This window comes from Candoia aspera, chromosome 2 (genome assembly GCF_035149785.1).
Source record: "Candoia aspera isolate rCanAsp1 chromosome 2, rCanAsp1.hap2, whole genome shotgun sequence".
Lineage (NCBI taxonomy): Eukaryota > Metazoa > Chordata > Lepidosauria > Squamata > Boidae > Candoia > Candoia aspera.
Window position 1 is genome coordinate 263,109,644 of NC_086154.1, and position 24,111 is coordinate 263,133,754.

General features: G+C 45.0%; 1 protein-coding gene and 1 non-coding gene across 3 annotated transcripts in view; both read right to left on the reverse strand.

Moving 5' to 3' along the window:
• UBAP2 (ubiquitin associated protein 2) overlaps positions 1–24,111 on the reverse strand; it is an 82,747-nt gene that overhangs the window by 14,598 nt on the left and 44,038 nt on the right. The window contains exons 10-21 of one of the 2 annotated variants that reach the window (XM_063295887.1): positions 23,278–23,345; positions 20,443–20,632; positions 18,296–18,509; positions 17,371–17,654; positions 16,546–16,715; positions 14,220–14,427; positions 12,010–12,049; positions 10,497–10,674; positions 9,859–9,907; positions 7,985–8,165; positions 5,010–5,101; positions 4,166–4,213 (exon numbers count right to left, since the gene is read on the reverse strand). In XM_063295887.1, the coding sequence (XP_063151957.1) occupies positions 4,166–4,213; positions 5,010–5,101; positions 7,985–8,165; positions 9,859–9,907; positions 10,497–10,674; positions 12,010–12,049; positions 14,220–14,427; positions 16,546–16,715; positions 17,371–17,654; positions 18,296–18,509; positions 20,443–20,632; positions 23,278–23,345 (1,722 nt within the window). Of the gene's footprint in view, positions 1–4,165; positions 4,217–5,009; positions 5,102–7,984; positions 8,166–9,858; positions 9,908–10,496; positions 10,675–12,009; positions 12,050–14,219; positions 14,428–16,545; positions 16,716–17,370; positions 17,655–18,295; positions 18,510–20,442; positions 20,633–23,277; positions 23,346–24,111 lie in introns of both variants that reach the window. The other variant, XM_063295886.1, reaches the window with a different exon arrangement.
• LOC134492618 (small nucleolar RNA SNORD121A) lies at positions 20,035–20,120 on the reverse strand. Its single transcript, XR_010067494.1, has one exon. It is a non-coding gene; the product is annotated as a small nucleolar RNA SNORD121A (small nucleolar RNA).

The following is a 24,111-nucleotide window of genomic DNA, read 5'->3' on the forward strand; positions in this document are numbered from 1 at the left end:
ATTCCAAAGCTGCGCACAGCTGCACTAGAAATCCTAGATTAACTTCTGCGAACCTCCTGACCATGGATTCAAGTCTCTCAATGATTTCCAAGGTACGTAAGTGGAAAGGCATTCCCAGTGGTGGGCAGACCACAGCTCTGCCTTCTTCCACTTTTGCTGGACTTCAGCTCCCTAGCTCAACTCATTTAGAGGGCAACTGGTTGGAGAAGGCTGATCTGGGGCTGTCAGTGCACTTCATGTTGACTGAAACCTTGGATGCCAACCAAATTTTAAAACGATTTGCTTTCACGGTCCAAAGACATACTCTACAGCAGCCTTTCTCAGCCTTTTGACCCTGGAGGAACCCTTGAAATATCTTTCAGGCCCCAGGGAACCCCTGCACGTTCAGGCTCAAATATAGGCCAGAAGTGACAAAATTATTGCATTCGTTTCATGTGTGGGCCTGTATAGATGCATTAACAGTGTTCCTCAACTGAAAATAAAGAATGAAACTTACCTCTTTAATGTGAAGTTGCCCAAATTTTAAACAACTTTTTAAATGAATTGTGATCTCCCAGGGGACCCCTAGTGACCTCTTGTGGAACCTGAGGGTGCCACGGAACCCTGGTCGAGAAACCCTGCTCTACAGTAACTAAGGCCTCCAAAGAATTTGCAAGGGCACATCCCCAGAAAGCACACTACATTACCTAAAGGGGAAATTACTGATTTGTGAGGAATGCTGGCAAGTTTCTAATGTGAGTGAAGGGGCTATAAACAAAACAACTATTCCAGTTTGGCTGCATTCAGTTTTAATACTGGTCCTCAAGTAGTTCATAAGACCATTCAAACATTCATCCCAGAAAAATCTTACTATCAAAGCTGGATTTATATATAAATTTAAAAAAAAAAAACAGAATTGGATATCAATTATTTCATAACAACATGGAACAGACTTGGGAGCACCCCGCAGAAAGCAGCAACAAGTCAACACAGAACTTCATGAGTTACAGAGAAAGGCACCAATTACCTATGAAGAATCTTATTTCTTATGAATTCATGAAGGACTGATGAAGAAATCTCAAAAGAATAATGCTTCTGCCTTGTAGTCAATTCAAACAAGAAAGATTTAATGATCCAAGAACGTACTTCTCTATCAGTTCTCCAGAATGAAAACCACCTACCAGGACTACCTAAAGCAATCCTGCTTCAAACCTGATCTGGATCTAAGAAAGGATCAGGCAGCTCTCAATTTCTCATTAGTTTTTAGCAGGAAGCAAACTACCTAGATGTGCTGGGTTGGGCAAATATTTTTTAAAAAACCACACACAAAAGAGATTCACGCTGAGCCAAGCAATGGTTTGCTTGTTAAATAAACTTAACCTAAAACATAAATCCATCTAAAATATTTTAAATGTTTTTAAACAAAAAAACTATCTTTGAAAAATCTGGTATAGTATTCAAAATTAGTAAGTTGATGAAATCACCAATGAGGGCTCTTGAAGTCAATTTAATTGGACCAGAGCCTTACTAATTAGTGGAAGCAGCTAGGAAGGTTAGAAATTCAAGAAAGACAGATTTCTTCAACCTGCTCCAGTAACACTGGCTTTACATAAAAAACACCGAACAGCCCAAGTATCAGATGCGTCTATAAATTTTTATAGTATTAATTACACCACTTGCCACAAAGGCACACAATTTTATCCAAAAAGCACCTTGTAAACTTTTCAGATGGCTAGTAGTGATACCAGATTGTTTTTCCCAGACCACGTGAGAACCAACTTTCTCACCAAACCCACAGGGAAATGACACTGGAAGCAAAGGTGGTGTTCAGAAGCAACCATATCAAAATCTCAGCCACTGTTCTCTTCCAACTGCAATCAGGTTGGTTGGCAGGGCCAATAAAAACACACACAACATAGCAGAAACCGCACAGACCTCCAGATTACAAAACAGATCTCCCCTTAACCATTTAATCATTACCAAATGGGTCTCCTTTTAGCTGCTTCCTTGCAAACAACGCACCATCACTGGAAGTCTCCCAGATGAAATCTAGTTCCCACTGTCAACCATAATGAGATCAGGAACATTCAGTATAGCGTATCACACGTAATGTACATCCTTTGCAATTGTTATGGCTCTTGTGCTGATCAGAAGACAAATTGGTCATAAATATGATGCTCTGGAAACAAGAATCAGGAGGACCTCCAAGTCAATTCATGAATTAGTATTAACAGCCAGAACCTCAGTTGAGCATCAGAAGTATGGACGGTGGTCACAAAGGAGTATTCTGTTTTATTTTTTATGCCACCTTTATTATTTTTATAAATAACTCAAGGCGGTGAACATACCTAATTCTCCTTCCTCCTCCTCTTTTCCCCACAACAGCAACCCTGTGAGGTGAGTTGGGCTGAGAGAGAGGGACTGGCCCAGGGTCACCCAGCCGGCTTTCACGCCTAGGGCAGGTCTAGAACTCTACCACGCCTGACTGGCTCTTGGGCTGAGCGCGCGCAACTGGCCCAAGGTCACCCAGCCGGCTTTCGTGCCTGAGGTGGGACTAGAACTCTCAGCCTCCTGGTTTCTAGCCCAGCACCTTAACCACTAGACCAAACTGGCTCTCAGGTTTGCCTCTTGCACCTACATTTATAACCACAGTCTTCACCTACTGGAGATTTCCAACAAGAATAGCACCCTTGCAGGTCCTAGCAATCAGCTTGCCCATGCACCACAGAATACCAGTGGGAACTAACGGGACCAGAACCTGCCACCCACCCCATCCAGCAACCTTGCTACACAAGTCAGGTAGGATTCTGTAAATGAAGAGAGTGCTTCAGAGCAAGAAGGTGGAGAGTGGAAACATGAAACAGCTACAGACAAGGGAACGTGAGAGATGGAAGGCAAGGGCTCTGTTACACAAAGGAGATGAGGGGAAAGGTGGCACTGGACTGGGACTAGGAGACGGAAGTTCTGAATCAGCCTCACACTGCTTAGCGACAGTCAACGGCCAAGGCCGCAGGATCGGACTACAGTCAAGACTTAGGTACTAGCTGTGGAGCTCGAGGCTCTGGGAAGCTTCCGCTTAGTTCATGTCTGCCTTGGGGAGCCTGACCACCATCTTCTTGAAGAGAGACATCACATGTGATACGAGGCTGACCCGGTGTAAGCACTAATAAAGGACTGGAAAAGTGAACAGTGACTGTATCTCGCACTCCCTAAATGATTAGAAATCATTAGACTGGATCAATAATTATTTTCTAGTTTGCATAGTATCTTGTCCTCGGCAAGACGAAGGAGCAGTAGTTTACACACACACACACAAAAACCCTCTCCTCCAACACCCATAGAGTTCAGTCTTTGGGCATTTTGCCTATATGACATAAGCATCTCTCTTTCTTTTGAAGGGCCCAAAGGAGCACAGCCGCGGGAAAATACAACATCAATTTTGCATTAGGTGATTTGATACAATTCCGTCCCCCATTTTAAGACCTCTACGAAGCCTCCTGAGATCTCCTCCTCCAATTTGGTTTATTTTTTCTTTCAGCAAAAGAGCAGGCTTGTCCATGCTTATTCATTTACCCCGTAAGTTGTATGGTAATCGAACACAACACAGCACAGAACAGATTGAAGAGACACAAAAATGGGTTTATTACAAGAGCCTTCCTCGATACGTCAGTGGAATACTGGAGATGACCTTCTTACATTGCAGCCTTGTCAAAACAAAGAGCTGAGTCTCATTGGTACTGCACAGGAAAAGAAAAAATGAGGCAGGAAAGCTCTTCAGTAAATGCTCCCTTGTGCAAAGGCTGGTACCCCATAAATGCACCTGGATGAAACAAGAGCCTGAGAATATACCTGCCTGACACACCGTCTTTCCTTTCCCAGCCTTCGGGTGAGGAGGAGGAGGAGGAGGAGGAGGAGGAGGAGGAGGAGGAGGAAACAGTACGTGCAGCTCAGGGTAGAGCAGTCATGCCATGTGAAAAGACATCTTGTGACGAGTAGCCACCATGACCGCCCCCTCTCCAATTTCTAAGCTTTTATTGAAAGCTGTAGGAACTGCAAGGGCTGGAAACCTGCCCTTGTTTTAACAATTAAAGAAACAGGAGTGCTGAATCTTAGATGCCACGTTCCAAGCCATACCCCATGTCCATAAAAGTTAGTGAGAAAAACACCACTAGAAAATGCTACTTACCATGGGCAGCCTGGATTGGAGCATTTGAAGATCATCATAACCATAAATCTGCTTAAAGACAGGAAAAGCACACAAACACACCACAAGATTAAGACACCTTTCATGGTATCATCTAACCAGGAAAGATCTTTGCCTTCAATCCAGGGACTACAAACAATGGCAACTCGCATCTCCCAGATAACGTTGGGTTGCAACTGCCATAATTCCCGGTCAACTGCAGGTACCAGCTTGGGGGAAGGCTGGCAAAGAGCAACCATTTTAAGAACTGCTACCCTCTTAGGCCCAGCCTGTTCAAACATTAGACTGTGAACTCCATTTTTGATCACAAGGCAACGCAACTTGTACTGTAATAACGTACATTATACTTGCTTAGCACTTTTATAAAGTGGAGTGCTCAAAGAACTTCACAAGCATTATTTTCCCACAGCCTTTATAATAGGGAATGGTGGGCCAGTATCCCTATATTCCTGTTGCAAATCAAGTAAGTTCTGGGTCAACCCTGGGTTGCCCAAGAAGGTTCAGGTCAGGGACAACTTGTGAACTGAGGGCTGCCTCTTCCTCGCTTGCTCTACGAATTCTATGGGGGCCCAAAGTGTACAATCCGAAGACAGTATTACAACTGCCCTACTCTTGTCTCCAGAGGATGGATCTGATGGGGCATGAAATTGGGCCTTCACATGCAAACCCCATAGCCCAATTTGCACTAGGAACTTCACAACCGAGTGGTAAGGAAATGACATGACCCAGGGTGATCCAACCCCCCCAAAGCCCTCCCCCATGGCTTGTGGGAGAGAGGTAGCAGCCAAGGCAAGGGAAGGAAAGGAGGCACAAGGAAATGGCTTACTGGGTAGGCAGGCAGAAGTCCTCCAGGTCCCACAAAATACTGGTTATGTAACAAGGGTGGTACACCTTGGGGCAAGTTGGGGGGTGCTTTGCCTGTGAACCAAAAGAAATGCCTTTAAAAACACACCATCACCAAATGGAGAAAGAAGAAGAGCCACACGGCATCAAGCTGTGAAATCCTGCCTTTGAAAAGGCCTGGAGTTACCCCGATCACGACAGATAAAGGGTGCAATGGAGAAGAGGTTGGAGTAAGCGTGAAGAGACCCAGTGGGCCACTTTGGTTCTCACAACCCTGCCCTACCAGACTTATCCTCCTCTCGCTGCTGCCTTCTGTTATTCTCTTTCCTCTGATTAGAAATAGTAGTCCTCTGGGATCACTGCACACAATTTGAGATTAACTGAGAGATTGTATTCTTCTGGGGTCCAACTGGGAGAGGGGGGGAATCTGATTGGTTGCATGTTGGAGATCTTTTCTCTACCTTAAAATGAAGCACACTACCTTCAAACTGGCACTAGAAAGTTACAGTTCATCCCTCTGGTGCCTTTATCACTATCAAAAAGCATCCATTGTGGGGGATTCTGTTGTTAACATTATAGCTAAAGATAATGGAATTTGATTATGCACTATGAAATTTATTTATTCAATTTGTGCACCGCCCAATTCCCAACGACTCCGGGGGCTTCACAAGAAAACATGAGAATTAAAAAATGATAAAATGGCAATAAAAGCAGCAGCAAAGATGGCAAAACAGGGCAGCAACAAACACACACCCACTCCTCAAAAGCGGGTACACCCATCCTAGCCAAATGCCAGGGATTCCACCTGCATCTTGGGGGGAACTCATTCCAGAGGGCAGGCACCATGACATAGGAGGCGTCCTTCCTGAGTCCCAGTAGATGGGCATTGCTTAATCGAAGGAACCTGGGGCAGGCCAACCCTACTGGATCAAAGTGGCTGGGCAGAGACTTGGGGAGGTAGCCAGTTCCTCAAGAACTCAGTCCCTATCCCCTGTAAGGCTTTATAGATAATGACCAGCTCCTTGAACCAAACCCAGAAGCAAACTGGCAATCAGCGCAGCCTGAAGAGCAGAGGTTTTACATGGGCATACCAAGGCATGCCCATCACTGGCTGCACCCTTGCACTCTGGACCAGTTGAAGCTTCTGGGTGGTTTTCAAGGGCAGCCCCAGGTAGAGTGCACTGCAGTAGTCAAGCCACGAGGTCACCACGGCATGAGTTACTATCCGACTGAGGAAGGGCCACAACTGGCACACCAGATAAAGCTGTGCAAAGGCCTTCCTGGCCACAGCTGCCACCTGCTCATCGAGCAGCTGTGAGTCCAGGAAGAACCCCAGATTGTGTACCATTCATGAATGAAGAAGTGCCACTCCATCCCAGGTCAGAGACAGAATGTCCCCAGACCTGGTTGGCCCAAACACCCACAGCCACTCGGTCATGATAGGTTTGAGTTGGAGACGGTCCTCCCCTTTCAAACCTGCAGAGCCTCCAAGCACTGGGACAGCCACACCTAGTTGGCCCAGGGTCAAAATATATAATTAGGTATCGTCAGCATACTGACGATACCGAACCCAAACAGGAAGATGATCTCACCCAGTGGTTTCGTGTGGATGCTGAATAAGAGGGGGGAGAGAGCAGGTCCCTGCAGCACCCCACAGAGGAGGGGGGAATATCTCCCACCCCCAGCCATCACGGACTGAATACAGTGCCATCTCCAGTCCCCAGAGCCAGCTCAGGAAACCGTGATCAATGGTACTAAAAGCTGCTGAGAGATCGAGGAGGACAAGGATGGATGCACCACCTCCATCCCAGCTCTGCCACAGGTCATCCACAAGCCTGTCTTAGTACTAAACCCCAACCTGAAACGGGACTGAAATGTGCCTTAGAGAAAAACAAACGTATTTTGGGAAAGAAGATGTACATGAAATTTGGATGACTGAGAATATTGCTGACACGTTTCACTAATATTAACCGAAAATTATCAAAATCAATAGAGGCAGATGGATTTTGCTGAAAAGGAAGTCCACTGTGTTAAAACTGAAGCAGCAGTTACTCTGGCAAAAGGCTGCCAGAGCTTCGTAACCAAGGCAAAAGACTCTGCAAACAACCTTCTCTGCTTTTTATGACATAATTTACTTTAAACTTCAACCCTCATCAACCTCTGGAGCAGCCTGGCTCACAACATCCCAAATCGCTGAATCTGAATTCAGTGCTTCCTACACAAGCAGGGAGCCAGAAGACATGGGAATCCTAATCAACACTGACATATAAATCCCATACTGCACTGTTTATCAACCTTGGCAACTTTATAGCTTTAACTCCCAGAATTCCCCAGCCAGCTTTTCTCCATTTCCCACATTGGCTGGGGAATTCTGGGAGTTGGTCCACCCATCTTAAAGTTGCTGAGGTTGAGAAACTGGCAGCTCCCATTCTGTTCCTTGACGTTTTCTGCCCATTATCAGAGCAGATACTTGGCATCTGCACCTGTACCCATGCCACCTGGAGAGCCAAGCAGAATTGCTTATTTCACAAGAAGGAACACCAAGCTCTGGGTAGACTGTGCTAACAGAAGTCTGGAGGTTCTATCACCAATAACTTATGCATGAACATAATTCTATTTCCATGATTAATTTTTCAAATAAACGGAAATATTCTAGCAAGAGAATTGGAGTAATACGGATTCCGTTCCGCTTTCTCACAATCGTGAGGATGTGCTTCTTATTCTTATGATTGCTAGTTAACCCTTACGTGTAGGAATTTCTCCATCAAGTATTTCCACACAGCAAAAAGCCAGGCAACTTTTATTTCACAGGCCATGTGCAAAGCATGCTTTTAAAAAGGGCGAAGTCTTTTAGAAAAGGCATAATTTTTTCAGTGCCGTTAAGAGGTCCCCAATGGGCAGACCTGCAGGCCGAAGTCCTCTCTGGCTAGATCCATGGGATCTGTTAACATTGCGAACCTGAAGGCACCAAGGGAGCTGCCCGCGTGGTGGGAACTGGCAGAGAGACGCTAGTCGCATTCAGGCCTAGGCTGTTGGTAGTGCCGGCCACGCTGATGGCCGAAGAGGTGGTGGCCATGGTTGCAGCCGCTGAAAGGGCGCTGGCGGGCTGGAGGGCAGCGGCATTCTCAACACTGCTGTGCTGGAAAGGAAGAAGCAAACATGCAAGGTTAAAAACTGAACGCAGGGCACGACAGCAATGAAACGGTAAGCTTCATCAACAAATGACACACAAGTGACAAAGGCCTGCTTCTGACTGGTGAATTTCTGCAGCTTGACCTTGCCCTCTTTTTCAGATCTGGGGAGGCATGTAGGATGGGAAGGTGAGAATTGGAGCAGCTGGCCTGGCAGAGGCCTCCCCCTTCCTTTTCTGTCCTTTTTGAAAAAAGGAGGAAATTCAGCCATTTTGCCACTAACTTTTGTGGGTGCAATCTGACCGTTGGAGCTACAAATGGGGTGCTAGGGGCCATTTTTCCAACACCAGTTTTGGTGATGAGAGAGGAATCACAAGAATTTCTGGCTTCCTGGTGAACGGTCCATTTAAAAATATATATTAATGTATAAACTTCTCCTAAGAGTTTGGGAGCTTTGCTTAAGCTACAATACCAAGTTTGGCCAATTGCCACCAGCCTCTAATTTTGATATCCAAGATCACAGAACATCTGCTGCCAACTGACTTTCCAGCCCAGGTCTCAAATGTCCCTCCTATCAAACTGCGGCCTTCCAAGCTAAAGCTTCAACAACTTTAATCCTTCAAAAACAAAAACACTTCCTTCTTTCAGTATTGTCCCCTTTGCGGTATAGGAAGTGCCACACCATTCCCTTGAAGCTCAAAAGAGGAGAGGAATATCTTAGCCCACGGAGGTAACTGGGCACACAACAGGGAGTTCTGGAAGGGCAATGTTCTCAGTATCCCATCTAATGGAAGGCATCCATTTTCATCATGAAACAAAATTCATTTAGCAGCCTTTGAGATCACAATAAAAAAGCTCAATTGTACCATTTAGCTGTTAAGGTAAGTGTATTTGTGAATCAATGCAGAAAATCATCTGGTTGTCAGTCAATGAAACAAAAGGATCCTGTAAATTAGGTGCTGACAATGAGTCTCTATCAGAGAGCAACCTACATTTCTTGCCCCAATTCTGACCCTTTCTACCTAATCTAATGACCCTGTATCAGTGGAACTTGGGGCCAGGAGAAAACCATAAAATGAGGAGCGTTAGGGCCATAAATTCCTCTTTTGGGCCTTAAAGGGGCAACTCTCTGGAGAGTAACATAAAAAGCAGTTAAAGGCACCCCTGTGCAGATAGATGAAAATTTATCTCAGGGAAAATAAATACCAGCAAAGAAGTTAAGACATAAACATATTTTATGATTTGGGAGAGACGTTGCTGTTATCTCATATTAATTTGCTTATAAATATCTGTCAAGCTTAAAACAGGAACAAATTAAGAATAAATCTGGGAAAGTATAAACGATGCTGAAAACACGTCAGCTGTCCAAAAGGGGAACCACAGATTCTTCCCGGCAAATACATATGATTCAAACAGATGAAGCAATTTACTTGCATTGATCAATTGATCAAGCAATTTACTTTACTTGCATTGATCATCTGAATGCTAAGCCATGGCGCTAAGCTAACTTGGCAACATTTTAGTACTATTTTTGCCTGTTTTAAAGCAACACAATAGAACTGTGTTTTAGTAACAAGAGGTAGGTTTTACGCTAAAGTGTGATTTAAGACACCACAAAGACATACGTTTTCTGGGAAATTGAACAGGATACTTCAAAAATTCTGACCAAAGAGAATCCGCCACCATAGGGAGAGAACTCACCGTGTGGGAAGAGGCAGAAGGGAGGCTGCTTGGATGATCTGAGAGCGAACTGAGAGGAAGCCAAGGACAAGAGTTATTTTACATGCAGTCGACTCTTATCTAAGCATCTCGTGAAACATTCCCGTCTCTGGTCTCCCTCACAGTCAACCATCATATGGAGGGTGTCTGCTCAGGAGGGTTCAGGCCTCTCTTGAGAAAAAACCACTGCAAGAAGACCACCACACTGAAGGTCTACCTGCATCAGGAAAGGTCCAGCTACCGAAGCTTTATGGGCTCAATACTGCTGGCCTAGACCGCCAAAGAATTAATCCCCATCTCCTTCCCAATCTGGGCACCTTCCTGATGCCAGAATTTCCCCAGCCAACAGGGCCATTGCTGAGGCAGCTGTTAAGGCCCTCCACTTCCTTGTTCTTCTCACTAGCGCCAGGCCAACCAAGGTAAGGAGGTAGCTCTCCAATTCATTCTCCGTCCTGAGCCCTAGCAGGGTGGGACAATTAGCAATGAAATAAGCAAACTTGTATGTCTGGAGGGTCTGGAGGGTCCAGGAAACTGAAGGGACCTCCACAGAGCTGCCCGCTACGTCTCACGCTCACACAGCTACTGCCCACAAAAACTTCACGCCGCACCTTCTACCGTACCTGCTCAGCTGGGAGAGGGAGCTGTTGGCCAAGTCGTTTGAGGGAAGCGCTGGCGTGTGAGGTGGTGCTGAGGGCAGAAGCAAAGGAGTGGCAGCCGTGGTGCTCGGCAACGAAGAACCTTTGGCAGGCAGCGATGAAGGAGAGGTTTCCGGCTTTGACGTGGGAACTGACGAAGTAGCTGAAAAGTTGGGAAATGGTATTCAGAGGAGGGCTGAAACAGCACCAACACGATGGTGGACTGAATGGTGTTTGTGCAAGAGACAGAGGTGGGGAGAGAAAAATGGAAACGCATCCAATCATTTGTGCCAGGGTTTCTCAACCAGGGTTCCGTGGCACCCTCGGGTTCCACGAGAGGTCCTTAGGGGTTCCCTGGGAGATCACAATTTATTTAAAAAATATTCAAATTCGGGCAACTTCACCTTAAAGAGGTACATTTCATTCTTCATTTTTAGTTAACAACCCTGTTAATGCATACAGACAGGCCTACCCATGAAACAAATATAATAATTTGTTAACTTCTGGCCTCGATTTGAGCCTGAATGTGCAGTGGTTCCCCGAGGCCTGGAAAATATTTCAAGGGTTCCTCCAGGGTCAAAAGGCTGAGAAAGGCCGATTTGTGCCAATAAGGACTTGGGCCTGCGCTGGTTTTTTTAGAAGGTGTGTTTCTGCTACGCTGCAATTCCCCCTCCCAGGGCTCAGGCGCTTTCACTAGACCTGTCTACTCCAGCCACTTCCAGGTGGAAGCAGAAGAGAACGACCGAGCCATGCTGCAGTGAGACTTCTCTGCAATTAAAAGCTGCACGGGTGAAATAGTTTCATCCACTGTTAGTGGAGGAAAAAACAAACAAAGCTGCAAGACAGTCTATGCCACCATCAATATTATTGATTTACTGAATAAGGACACAACAGCATGCAAAACACGTGTTTTCATGGGGAGAAAGTCCCCTTGCTGCTTCTGATTCTAGGATACTAAAACCGCTTTCTCCTGCCTGGAATTCAGCAGTTTGGAGAAACCAAAATCCAATATTCAGGGTGAGGAGGAACCTGGCTGGGGAAGAGCAACATGGAGCCTGTGAAGGAATGAGAAACCTGAGCGGTAATTTAAACTGTAAGCTGCAGCCGGGGGGAGGGAAGGGGAGGTGGGGGCATGGACTATTTTGTTTTTATTCTACTGTGAGCCATCCTGAAAGCATTTTAGGCTAAATGTGGAGAGGGAAAATGCTACATATAAAATTCAACCACACTGAAAATGTCAGCTGCTAGCCTACAACAATATTGGAGCATGTGGCAATCTTCACAATTAGCTTTTAATATTTTCAAAGTAATACAACCGCATGTTAACAAATAAACAAGTGGAGGTGCTCGACTGTAAACTGTTTGGGGGGGGGGGAGATTTGTGAAGCAAATCAGCACACCTGTTAGCCAAAGGAAGGAGAAAAAACAGGCATGGATTACATGGAGAAGCACAGTTATTAAAATTCTTCACCACAGAGCTAAGGTTTCATCTACTTACTGTCAAGAGCTGGCTGTATTCGAACACTGTTGTGTCCATTCTGAAAGTCAAAGGAAGGAATTAGTGGCTTTTTTATCCAAAATCAATCAATCAATCGATCTATCTAAAGTCCATCACATAATCCTCATGTGTTTATTGTGACTCAAGTAGCATTTCAGCTAATGTAATGAGGAAAGGATTCAAAATTAATCAGAGTATAAAATATGGGGTTTGTTCTCCCTTTCTCACTTCAAGTTTTGGAACTTGACTGGAGCTCAAGGTGGGGAGACCTGATTTGATCCGTTAAAAGGGAAATTCTTTAACAACACAGAATGCGACTGTGGGCATGGAAATGGCTGCCGATTTAGATGCAGGCAAGGGCTATCACAGCTCTTCCTCTCAAACCTGCAGACTGTCTGTGGAATCAAAGGCCCCAGAACCTAAACACCAACTGCCAGGAATTATGGCGGAAGAGGCCATGTATTCCTGTCCTGTTTGTCAGGTTTCCTGGATGAATCTTCCTTGGCATGTGGAAAAACAGAATAAATCACATAGATTGAGGGATTAAGTGCCATTAAGTCCAGGTTGTCTCTAAACAACTACAGGAATAGATTCTGCCTGGATAATTCTTATCTGTGTGGGCCCAGATCCATCATGACACTTGAATATCCATCCTGAGGCCTTCACTGCAGCCATACCATGAGCCTATCTGTGGCATATTCCTAGACTGTTGGACCCTTGGCTGTTGACAATCACCCCTAAAAGGAAGCAGCTCTCCTCCACTTCAGGGTCGTCATTATCAGAGTTCTCCTATTACTAGGGTGGACTTCTGTTGCTGCTGCACCCTCATGAGCCAGGAAGGGAAACAGATTGGACTCAGTAATATTTTGTTGCTTATTTGTTCAGTCGCTTCCGACTCTTCATGACTTACCAATCGAGGCAAATATCTGTAGCTCAGGGTTGAACTGTGGCGTCCTTGGCGCTCTCTGAGCCCGGTTGTTTTCTTGCAGACCTTTCATTGCCAGACTAGGCAACATCTTCAGTGCGGTTAGGGTTAGGGCACTGAAGATGTTGCCTAGTCTGGCAATGAAATGTCTGCAGGAAAACAACAAGGCTCAGAGAGCACCGAGGACTCCACTCTGCATGACTTCATGGACCAGCCCACACCAGAGCTTCCTGTCGGTCGTCACCACTCAATGGTCATCACCACTCTATCTATCTACCATCTACCATCTACCTATCTACCTATCTACCTATCTATCATCTATTATCCATCCATCCATCCATCTATCATATATATGGTATACTCTATACTCATTAGTATAGACCTAGGTATTTGGTTGGTTAATTTGCAAAAGACATCATCTTTCTGCAGATTTATTTTGAAATTCATATGGTGTTCATTTGTAGCCAAACTAAAGGAACCAAGTCTGTGATAACGAGAACAGCTTGTAATGGAAGGCAAGGCAGATCTTGCCCAAATGTTGTCAACTTTTGCAGTTTTCACAGGTTATACACCCTATGAATTTTTGTTAATGTTGTTAATATAACTGCTTCACCTTTTTTTTTCCTTTGGAATTGAGAAGTGGCACAGACAAGTAGCATCTGCTTAGACTGCATCTTCTTTTTTTGGATTAAAAACTGTAATTCAAACAAGGAACGCTTCTGGCTGTTAGATGATGTCTGAGGAACCTAATCAACTTATCGAATGGCAGTAGATATGGAAGTACAGCGTTGTTATAAGGATAACTGGCCACACACACACATTCATATTGTGCATCAAGTAGCAAATCCCAATGGAAATATTTAAAAGTGACACAACTTGAAAGGAGCAAGTGATCAATATTTCAACCAATAGTATAGGAAGAAAACAACTGATTCTCAGATACAGGGGCCATATGAATGAGGCGAGAATGGTTAGAAGTATCTGAGTCTGGGATGAATATGGTTACTTGATATAAGGCATCATGGTTTTATGACCTTAATATTGTAATTGCTGACTGTATCTTTTATTCTTGAAACACTGATAAATTTGTTGATTACTGTATTGTTACCTGCTGTATGCTGTTGCTTCTAAGCTGCTTAGAGTTTGGCAGCTGAAGGGGCATAAAAACATCTTACTAAGTAAATACAAATAAACGCAGTTGGTTGTGAAGTTCATTAGGGGGCAAGTAGCACTCTCGTCTGAGACGTTCAGTGGCGACCGGTGATGTTTCACTGAGCACACTTACCACGACAGCAGCCGAGGCAGGTTCTGACGGAGGCACCGAACTTTGGTATGTCATTCTGTCATGCACAGAGGCCTGGTCGTAGGAGGGGGCGGCCGTTACAAGGCTAGCGCTCTGGGAAGAGCAGGTCAGGCCGGATGTGATGACAGGGGTGGTGTAGGTGGACTCCTGTACTGTATTGGACATTGGCAAAGAGGTATTCAAAGGTTCACTGAAAAAAGTAAAAGCCATTTATTGTCATGGTCAAGGTTTACTCAGGATTCGCTACGCAACTAACCAGCTATGCTAACATGGAGACACAGCAGGGAATAGATTAACGGGGCAAATCTTTGCCAAGCACTTCCACAACTTGAAGATCAAGCAGAGAGTTTACAAGAGTTTAAGTCCAGCCAGAGTTGAGGCAAAGCCAAAATTTCAAGGAAACCCAGCAGTTTATTTATATGTATCTTTATCTATATCTTTATTTTCTATCCCACCTTTATTATTTTTATAAGTAACTCAAGGCAGCGAACTGATGCCTAGAATGCCAATACATAGCTGATTCATCTTTCATTGTGTTGAACATTCCCAAGTGTATGCTTCTCACATTCCATGTGTCCCTCTGTAATTCTGTCTTTGCAGCTTCAGACTTTCTTTCCTTCACGGCCACATCAACAACTAAACGTCCTGAAGGTTTTAATTTACCCCTGTCATAAACGCCATCAGTGTTCTGAAAAATCCTCAGTAGCGTGTTGAGGGCCATCTGACCAGAGGGGCCATCATCCAGTGCTGTATCATTGATCACTTTTTCTACGTATCTGTTCTATTTTCTATTCACGTGGTTTTCTTGGTAAAACATAGGAGTGGTTTACCATCGCCTTCTTCCACACAGTTTGAAATGATGCTTCTGTCGTTGTCACAAAAGTGATCATCTGCCTCCAGAATCTTCCCATGTATTGCTGCTGCCCAATAGAGGTGTCTGCTTGCTTTGACTGGGCAGCTGGGATGACCTTCAAGCCTTGGGTGACCTTGCTGGGAATATATACCCTTGGCACATACTTCTGGCGTTTTCCACTCATCTCTCCCAGGAACACTGTCCCCCTGCCTGCCATGATGAGGCAGCACAGCAGGCGTTGACAGGTTCTTCTTGACCCCCCTCCGAAAGGATGCCTGGATTTTCTGCAAATCAAACTGCAATTCTCACCAGAAAATACTCACAGGAGTATTTCCTGCACAGACGGATCTGCTTCTTAATCAGAACACAGATTAACGTATTTGCACCGTACTTCAAAGAAGACTTCTAAATCCCTGTTTCAAGGGTGCTGATGAGTGAGAGCAACAGCACACAGCAAGTGAAGTACTGCAAATTTCCATCCAGTGCATTCTCCTTTATAGCACTGCCCTGATTCACAATCTGAAAAGCATGCAAATCAGTCAGCAAATCCCCTGAATGTTAGAGTATCCAGGCACCGCTGTTATAATCCCTCTGCCTCAGTGCATTCTATCTGCCTCTTGAGACTGAACATTAAACCGCTGATCTCGTGGCTGAAGCCTCTGGCCTACTTTTTAGACTTTCGTGCTCTTTGTAACATCTTTTCTGACTAAGCATTTCAGGGGGCTCAAAAGCGTTCTTAATCTTTCACACATTTTTCATTTGTCCTTATTTGTTTAAATCGATTGATATAACCATCCATCTCACAACCAACTAAAACACCCTACACCAACAGCATGGGGGGAATTACTCTCCCAACCCCCACGCCTGGGAAAACAGCCAGGTCTTTCATGCTTCCCAAAAGGTGAGCAGAGTCGTGGCGAACCTAAGCCTGGGCGACGGAGCGCTCTTAATCCGGTTATTGCCTTATTATGTGTTTCGTTTTTGTCTTGTTTTTTTCACTTCCTAGACCACCACCATCTGGAATGTATTTTTCAGATACTGAACCTCAGCTCACATATTGTTGTTTTTCTCTCATGCTTCCTTTTCCCCAATTTGCCATCTTGTGTAAGTCATACCTGAGTCCAACACCATCCAAGAAGAATGGAACTGGATGCCCCCAAGCCTTCTGGCAGCTCTTATCCTCCCTGTAGCCCGATTTTTTTAGGTAGGTCTTTTCAGGAACTAAGGGGGAAGCTTAATCACTGTTAAGTTCCTGCTTCCCAAATTATCTTATTTCAAATAAGCTGTGTCAGAGCCCAGGAGAGTCATCATACCACCACCACTGCACAAATGGCATCATGTGTGCCAATCACATTGTGCATCATTGTGATGACGACATGCATGAGGTCACTGGCCTCTCCTTGTCCCCCCAGACCTCCGGCCTTGGAGCTAGTCCCTAGACAGAAGTCAACTTACTTTACAGGCTTCGTGTACAGGCTATTATTAGGTGCTGGGCTGTTTTCATAGCTTGAAGCAGGTCCAAACTCTGAGAGAGAAGGTTCCAGCCCAAATTCAAGTGCTCCAAACTGCACGTTTAGCCCAGAGACATCAGTAGATCCAGGCATTTCCACCGCGGAGGAAGGGATCTGCAAATTGATATAGCAGGTTGTAACCACTAATGCCAGCTGGGAAAGGGACACTTCCTATTTAATACATGAATCATCTGTCATTGGAAAGGATCTGAAAATTAACATAATTAAACCTCAACCTGGTAGCTAAAACTTCAGAACGCAAAGGAAGCTCACAATCACCACCACAATCACTGAAGCAAGTTCTCACTGGGGAAAAGGAAACAGAATCTACCCAGGAAGAAAACAGTGTGCTGGCAGATCTAAGGAGCCCTGAGCTTTTCAGAATGTATTTTACGTGCTGCCAGTCACTGGAAGTTAGTTTAGATTTAATCCACAGAAGCTTCAGATCAGGAACAGAATCTCCCAGTGAGAGATGCAATATGCAAGAAACATGGCTCCAAAAATTTCCCAAAAAACATCAGGAAAGAATCCTCCAGTGCCAGCGAGTTGAGTCACAGCAAGAGAGAGTAGAAAAAATAAAATAAAATAAAATACAAAAGCAAAAGCAAAAGCAAAAACCAGCTTTTCCCTCTAATAAAGAAACGGTTATCTTTCAATCATTGTCCCTTTGGGGCATGGCAGATAACCCGGCAAAACGTGACAGGCTGTCCTCATCTACATCCAGATCAGCTGCCTACCAGAAGTCCTTAACCACTGTGGAATTACCCACTTTTGAAGCTGGGGGCATCCTCCGCTTCGACGGCTTGATCTGCTTCTGCTGTGCTTGATGGGCTGGCGCCGCCGGACCCTCTGGAGACAGGCTGGAGAGCGGCAACGTTTTGCTGCCAGCTGCACAGCTGTCCACTGGCAAGGGCTCTCGGGCTTTTGGGGGGTCCAAATATTCCAGTCCAGATGGAGGGGCCGTGGCTGCCGGTGGGGGCGGCGGCGGCTGCTGCTGTTGCCGCTGGGTCAGTTGACTCAGGACCGGGGATGGCTCAGGCTGGGATTTGAAGTCTGGGCACCATTAGCAAGAGGAGGAAAACATGGAAAACCATCACCAACCCTCGCCTGAGCAAAAGCTTAGATGAAGGAAGGCAGCAAGGTGTCTGCAGACATTGTGCTTGGCATCTCCACCTGAAGATGCTTTTAGCTTTGAAAGACAGTCTCTAGCACAGTGTTTCTCAGCCGTGGGAACTTGAAGATGGGTGGACTTCCGCTCCTAGAATTCCATGGCCAGCAGGCTGGCCATGGAATTCTGGGAATGGAAGTCCGCCCATCTTCAAGTTCCCACGGCTGAGAAACAGTGCTCTAGCATTTTCATGTACAATAGTTGCTGCAGGGCACCCAAAGGCACTCTCCCCCCTCCCATACAGAGGTAAGGTCGGATTGTCCAGAGGATGTCAGAGGCTGGGAAAGAGCAGCAGGTAAGTGGATGTTTGACGACTGGCCCCACGTGGGATGACAAAATTTATGTGAACAGGCAATCCTCGTGTGACCTCTACGTTGTGGGAGCCCCACCATATGCACTGAAAATCCCAAAGGGAGGCTTCACCAGACGGCGTTACATTCCCTAACATCAAAATGTGTGTGTGTGCATAAAAAAGACTGCCGGGGGGGCATTATATCGACTTGTTTCTATAAGCCTGAACACTTACCAAAATGGCTGAGGACAGAAGGCTCTGAAGTCGAAGATTTCACATCCCAGGATGAGGCTGGAGTTGTGGACGCTGGAGAGGTTGTACTGAGAGGACCCTGTGAGGTGAACTGGCCCAAACCTGGAGATTTCAGCTGCTCCAAAATCTGAGAACCAGTGGAGTTGGCTAACTTGGAAGAGCCGAGCTCTCCGAATCCAGAACTGAGCACCGAAGACTAGAAAAAAGGAAGGGGGAAATGTGGAGTGCTGAATAACATTCACACTGCCTGTATTAAGGTACTGCATTCATGCATTTTATATTATAAGGAGCAGGCATCAATTATACATCCCCAACAATAAAAACACAAGTAACCAATGCATCCTTCTCCAGCCTGGTAACCTCCAAATAGGTGTGACTTCAACAGCCATAGAACTAGGCAGGATAACTGTGCTGATCAGGAAATAAAAGAGCAAAAAAGACTTCTTGACAGTATTCCCTACTGACATTACAAAGTTTACAGTCCTTTAAACTAGGAATGCACAAACCATTTTGAATCAAAGTGCTCTGAATTTGGAACTGGCTCATTCAAAAGGCTTTGCGCACCACTACGTCTGCCATTTTACACAATAGTGGGGTTCTGGGGGAGCTGCCAGTAGACTGAAGAAATCTCCAGTCATCCAATCAGCTCAATCTGCACAGGAATACCCTTTCTTTCTAAAAAGCGGCTTTTTTATGTAAGCATACCATGTATCTCTTACAGGCATGACTCCTTCCTGTAAAAAGTTATGAGAAATCAAAATAGGTCCCTCCGTCCTTTTTTTAACTATTAATGTTGCGAATAATATTTCTGAAAAGATGTTTCAACAGGCAACAGAGTTTTTTAAAAGATTCAAAAGCTAACAAACCACCAATTCAACCTGAATCATTCATTCATTCTCTATCCCACCTTTATTATTTTTATGAATAACTCAATGCAGCGACCATACCTAATACTCCTTCCTCCCCATATTTTCCCCACAACAACGACCCTGTGAGGTGAGTTGGGCTGAGAGAGCGCAACTGGCCCAAGGTCACCCAGCCGGCTTTCACACCCAAGGCAGGACTAGAACTCACCGCTTCCTGGTTTCTAGGCCGGTGCCTTAACCACTAGACCAAACTGGCTCTCTCTTTCATCTACGACCTTGTGAATATTATGTAAGCTGCAAGTTTCTTGGATAATCTGCCTACGAATTAAGGAGTGTAAACATTCCGTCTGCACCCTATAAGTTTAAATATAGCAACTACTTGAGCCTATCTGTACCTGTTTCCCTTCTCTTTCCTCTATTATATTATTTTCATTCAAAATCTATTTCTAAAATCCCTGGAAAAGAAGTTTGCCATCTTTTCCATTATTCTGTAAGTTGCTGAATACATCGCTGGAGATCTTAATAACAGTGAGCAGAGTATCATGGCTCACCTATTACTCTAGGCCGTCATGAGCTCTGATTTTGGCTTAGAGGTGTAAGCCCACCTACTGTGACTTAGAATTACACGCATGCCAGGCACTTACGCCTATTTCAGAAAGCAATACAGTAGTTAAAAACCCTGACAGCACCATTATAAACATACCCAACAGTAACTGATGAACCTAAACAAAGTTAAAACTGATAAATGTATCTGAGTGTCAGGAGTGTTAGAAAAGAAGAGCCTATACCATACACTGCAGAATAATCTGGACCTGAGAAAGCCAATACTGGTTCACATTCAGCCAATTTTTATTAGACTCGAAGACTCAGGAATAGTTGATTTCCACATAAAGCAGTCAGATATGTGCTTGGAAAGAATTCTACATCATAGTCTTCCAGCCTGGAACTACTTGGCACTGCACGAACAAGGCAACTTTGCAGTAATTATTATGCACAGGGTGTGATCTGTGCTTCTCACAAGAATCGCATTAAGTAGGTCACTCCAGCCACTGGCTGGAAGGCGCCAGTAAGGCACAGCACAGCGCCCTGGAAGGGTGCAGGTACAAAAGTTACCCTTTGCAAAAGACAGCTAGCCTGCGGCAGCCCCATCATATTTCAAAGCCATCTGATTTTTTTTTCCCCCAGATCCACAGCAAAGGCAGCAAAATCTGTTCAGAGCAGGGGGCTGCTCAGCATTCTGAGTAACCCAAAGGACAACGTTACCAGGCTTTGTGGCGAGTAAGTGTTCACAGTGCTTGGGTTGGTTGTTCCCAAGGCCATTTGAGGATTGTGCTGGGAGTTAGTGAAGACGAGTGCCTGACCGAAGTTTTGCTGCTGTGGAGTATCAAAGGAAGCGGCCTCCATGTCTTGGCTAGAAGCACCGGGATTCCGAAGCAGCGTCACCAGGTCCACGCTATGGATGAAAGGGAGAGAGAAGAGAGAATCAGAGGGTGGAAGGACCCTAAAAAGAGGGACTAGGAGAAATCAGAGTAGCCAAGAACTCCTGAGTATCTACAGGGGGATCGTGTGATTAATGGAAAAAGTACTGGACTAGGACTGAGGACCCCAGGGTCAAGGCCACCCTCTGCCAGAGCAGCTCCCCAGGTGATTTCAGGCCAGTCAACCTCTCTCAGCTCAATCCACCCCTCACGTGGAATTCAAAGGACAGCAACCAAGATGGTTAGTAACTAAATCCCATCACATTTAAAGGAACTGAACCTATTTAGCCTGCAGAGGAGAAGACGTAGGGGAGATATGATTAACAAGTTCAGTATCTCAAGGGTTAGTGTTCAGAAGGGGCACTGGACTGGTTCCTGTCATCCTGGAGGGCAGGACCAGACCCAAAGGGTTAGGCAGAAGACTCAGGTTAGATCTTGAGACACTTCCTGATGGAGGACCTACAGCTTATATGGAGGTTCTAGCAGGGGAGCGCAGCTATCATACAGCCCTGACTAAAGAATTGTGCATTCCTTCTACCTGGGAAGGTTGTCCACTAAATGTCCTTCCTTTCGTCCAGGATATCCTCCCTTTCATCCAGGAGCCCCGAGCTCCTGGAGGAAAAGGAGGATATAAATCTAACGAACGAATAATAAATATATAGTCCCTACTTATTGTAGTAGTAGCCGCAATAGTTTCATTTATTTATTACAAATTAATAACTAACCACAGGACAGATGTGGGGTAAAACAACAGTTGATACATAATGTATTACAATCAGTTATAACTTTATGATGTAAGGAACCTCTAAAGTAAAAAACCCATCGCAATGTAATAATATTAACCTTCCTACATGCAAAGCAACATGCCATGGTATTTATTTATTTAGAAGCAGCTTCACTGGGGGGGCATTAAAATGAAGCATTTCTGTTGCATTTTAAGTGATCCAGCTCCAAGTGCACCCTGATGGGAGCCGACTCCAAAGAACGGGAGCAATTCACCCCCATCTTCAAAATAGAAAAGCGTGGCGACCCAGGAAATTACAGGCCTGTCAGTTTGACGTCTTTACGGAGCAAGGCCCTTGAACCAATTATTCAACAGTGTGTTTGTCAGCACTTGGATAGGAATGCAACGATTAGTCATGCCCGACTAACTTTATCTCCATTTTTTGACAGAGTTACTAGCTTAATAGATTGGGGGAATACCATGGACACAGTGTACCTTGACCTCAGCAGAGCATTTGACAAAGTGTCTCATGATAGCCCTACTAATGAAATGGTAAAATATGGCTAGATGGCTTAACTGCTAGATGGATTTATAATTGGCTGAATGACTGCATCCAGAGAGCCGTCATAAATCACCCCCCATAAGCTTGGTGAGTAGTATCAACTGGAGTGCCACCGGGCTCTGTCCTGGGCCCTGTGCAGTCCAATGTTTTTTACTGATGAAGGGGTTGTGAGGAAAACTATCAAATCTGCAAATGACACAGAATTAAGTTGAGTAGCCAGCACTTTTGAAAACAGAGAGAAGATCTACTAGGTAAGTATGAATAGTGGGCCAAAACAAACAGTATGTAATTTAACAGGAAACATGTAAAGTCCTGATCTGGGAAGAAAATAAATGAAAGGCACAAGTATAGGATGGAGGAGACCTGGCTTGGCATCTGAGTGTTCCAAAAAATCACAAATCTTATGTGAGCCAACAGTCTAATGCAGCTGCTAAAACAGAATCCAGATCAGGGGAAGTGATCATCCCACTTTATTCTGCCTTAGTCATACTGAAATATTGCATCTGTTTCTGGTCACTGCTTTCTGAAAAGGACATTGACAAACTGGAGTCAAACTGGAATTCAGAGGACAGCTACCAAGATGGTTAGTAACTAAATCCTATCACATTTAAAGGAACTGAACCTATTTAGCCTGCAGAGGAGAAGACATAGGGGAGATATGATTAACAAGTTCAGTATCTCAAGGGTTAGTGTTCAGAAGGGGCACTGGACTGGTTCCTGTCATCCTGGAGGGCAGGATCAGACCCAAAGGGTTAGGCGGAAGACTCAGGTTAGATCTTAAGAGACACTTCCTGATGGAGGACCTACAGCTTATATGGAGGTTCTAGCAGGGGAGCGCAGCTACCATACAGCCTTGACTGAAGAATAGTACAATCCTTCTACCTGGGAAGGTTGTCCACTAAAGGGATGTGGAAGGGATGTGACATGGAGTAGGGAAGGAGGAAGGGGACACCCATCTGGCCATCCAGATCAGTTAAATCAACCCTGGCAATGGGGAGACACATGTTGCATCCAGTTTAGCCTCACATCCTGATGGGAAGTGCTGTCAGCCAGAGGAATATGTTATCTCACGATGCAGCACGTTCCCTTTCATGGAAAGTCTTCAAATGGCAGCTGGATAGTCATCTGCCCAAAATGGACAATGTACCAAGCAGGCGGCTACAGCAGATAACCTCTATGATTCTAACTTTCCAAGTCTGACTGCTTCTTGTCTATGTGTACACTTGTAGATGACGATCACGCCCTTTATGGAGAGGACCAACAATTCCATCTGATAATAATGCAACCTAAACCAGCTCACAGACACAACTTCTCCAGGGCAGGAAAATACATACCTCTGACCAGAAGGAACATGGTTCTCGGCTGGAACCGATGAAGCTGTGAAGACCTTTGTTTCTGAAAGCTAAGGTGTCAGAGAGCAGAGCAGGATAATGTATTTCACATTAATTTCTTTCCCCCAGGAGATAGTAGCAAAAATGCTAGGTACTCAAAAGATCTAAAGCACAGACTAGGTGACAAAATTATATAAAATTTGCATGCACTAATTTACATGTACGTGGGCAAACAGGGAATAACTAGAAACGGCACTGCATAAATATTTGCTGGGGGGGGATGTCTGAAAATATATATCCCCTTTTCGGGAGAGATGGGTGGCGATAGAAATTTGAAATACAAACAAATAAATAAATAAGTAAATAAGTAAGTATCTAGTGGCTTCATTTTGCTCCTGATAAATTAAAGCTTTCCCCCACACCACATGTGATTTTAGAATGATGGCAGGCCTCCCAGATATATCAAAGCCTCGGCCTCCCCTGAATGCATGCTCCAAATCAGAATGCAGTTCTTCAGAGCAGACTTGGACCTTTTCTGCAGCAGAGGTTGCCAGATATCAACACATTCATCTCACGCAAGCTACGCATAAAGCTACTCTAGCTCAAGAGAAATCCTCACTGTACATAAATCCCAATCCGGCCTGCTTTGTTTGGCAGCACCTCTGCAGGATCTTAGCTGAATGCTGAAATCTTTTCAGGGAGAGGATTCCCAGGGCTGAGTCTGGGATCTTCTCCATGCAAAGAAGCAGCCCTTCCCGAGGGCTGCCTGTTTCATAGGAGGCACTTGGTGCATCGTTAGGTCAGCCCCCCAAGTCAAACTCTGAATATGTGGGGGTG